Source organism: Cryptomeria japonica, chromosome 8, assembly GCF_030272615.1.
Source record: "Cryptomeria japonica chromosome 8, Sugi_1.0, whole genome shotgun sequence".
Taxonomy (NCBI): Eukaryota; Viridiplantae; Streptophyta; class Pinopsida; order Cupressales; family Cupressaceae; genus Cryptomeria; species Cryptomeria japonica.
The window spans coordinates 298,446,903-298,448,828 of record NC_081412.1 but is presented as its reverse complement, the minus strand read 5'-3'; the positions used below and the strand labels follow the sequence as shown (position 1 = coordinate 298,448,828).

The following is a 1,926-nucleotide window of genomic DNA, read 5'->3' as shown; positions in this document are numbered from 1 at the left end:
AAACTTGACAAGTTGCTTTGATTTCGAGAAGTATAGATAGAGAAGAATTATTTTCAATTTCAAAATAGATAAGTTTCAATGTAACATCAAAATTATTTCTTTTCCTTCATTTCGAAGTTAAGTATCTAAATCCCTTTTACATTTACTTTCATAAAATAATATTTATTATTTAATTATCACTTCCACAACTGAATTTACAATTAATCTAAATTAGTTTATACTTTATTTTACTTTTTCAATAACAATAAAATTATACTTCCAATATTTCAAAACATTATAATATTAGAAAGTTTAGATTCCAAGAGTACAAATTAGCTCTCTTAACTCATAAATGATTAAATATGAACAAACAAGATCATAATTAATAATAAAAAGAAAGATTGAACAAGATTGTCAAAGAAGAAAAGTGTTGAAAACAACTAATTTTTCATTTGCGCAAAATTTGTGATAATAAAAGCTACTACATGCTTACAAAGTTAATCTATACGACTATTAATCCATCTCTCTTATAACACTTTCCTTTGAGAAATACAAGTTTACAAATTTTGAAAACTACATCATTGACAAACACTTAAAATCTGTTAATAAAAATAAAAAAATTTAATTCATCTCTACGAAATTTATGACAATAAAAATTGATACATGCTTACAAAATTAACCTGCACAATTACTATTGAACCCTCACCCCTACAACACAAGTTTACAAATTTTGTAACTTACACCATTGATAAACACTTACAATCCTCTAATTAAAAATGGAAAAAATCCACAACGACCTTCACCGTCCATGCACGCCTTGTGAAAGAAACCAAGCAATCAATCATACAAACTATAAAACCAGAGGCAAACCCAGTACCCTAAAAGTAGCAGAGCAAGCGATCCAGAATCCAATCCTTAGACCTTGACCTTGCATTTGGTGCGTTGGAAAGTTCCGTTGGTCACGTCCAATTTGGCATTGCGACACTTGACTCGGAGCGTGTAATGCCCGGACTTCCAGCTCCCCACCTTGAACCTCACAGATGCATACACCTCCAACACCAGATCCACTTTCCCAGAAGAATGCTCCAACCTCAAATCGTGGGACTTTGCCCCTTGCAGGTTAACCATCTCCCCATACAGATTGGTGTGCAAATAAGTGGTGTTCTTGTGGTGCTGGTAGAATGGAAGCATCGACCCCCATGCAAAGTAGTCCCCATCGTAGGACATCATGACCGCTATTCTGTCATAGTATATGCCGATTTTCTTGTTGGAATTCCTGGTGGTCAGATTGAACTGCATTTTGGCGCTCACCATGCCATCGTCAGAGACTTTCAAGAAGGAGGCGGAGCCGTACTCCAAATAGTACTTGGGCTTGTGGGGCTGCAGAGAGAGCCATGCGATGAGCACCACTAGACCAACCACCACTATTATGCATGTTATCACTCCGCATACAAATCTCGGCACCTTGCCCTGCATCGGGGGCATCACACGTTTTCGAGCTCCAGCCTCCGGCATTGTGATCAATCACCTCTGCCTCTGAAATTACTTGTGATGCTCTGTATGAGGCAGTTGAAAGATATTATAGAAGGTGGGTAGTTTGCGTCCTTGGGGAGGAGAAGAATAATACTTTGGGGTGTTTCCGGGAATGAGCTGGAATTGTGCAAAGGGGGAGAGGAAAGAGATTGATCTCATCATGGAGATGCTAAAGAGATTGAGCGCTTTCTCTTTTGGCCAGGCCCCAGGGAGGGACAGGGACGTTCTGATGCCTTCTTGTGTGAGCCCAACCTATGGCATTGCCTCGTTTCAGCCAATTTCCATGGAAATACAGTTCATAAGTGGGGTTCTGGTCATGTCTGTCTGTCATTCTTGGCAATATATTATTCCTTCTCTCAATCAAAAAAAATTATTCCTCCTCACTTTTTTTTTATGACTGCTTTTGCCTACCTT

The 1,926-nt window shown here is 38.1% G+C and overlaps 1 protein-coding gene across 1 annotated transcript; it reads right to left on the bottom strand.

The window, feature by feature from the left end:
• Positions 1-579: 579 nt before the first annotated feature.
• LOC131035905 (NDR1/HIN1-like protein 10) lies at positions 580-1,603 on the bottom strand. Its single transcript, XM_057967675.1, has one exon. The coding sequence runs from the start codon at positions 1,492-1,494 to the stop codon at positions 895-897; it is 600 nt and encodes a 199-aa protein (XP_057823658.1). The 5' UTR covers positions 1,495-1,603; the 3' UTR covers positions 580-894.
• Positions 1,604-1,926: the final 323 nt, after the last annotated feature.

Bases quoted from the DNA above. Each gene is read 5' to 3' on its own strand.
- LOC131035905 (XM_057967675.1), bottom strand. From the start codon at position 1,494: ATGCCGGAGGCTGGAGCTCGAAAACGTGTGATGCCCCCGATGCAGGGC.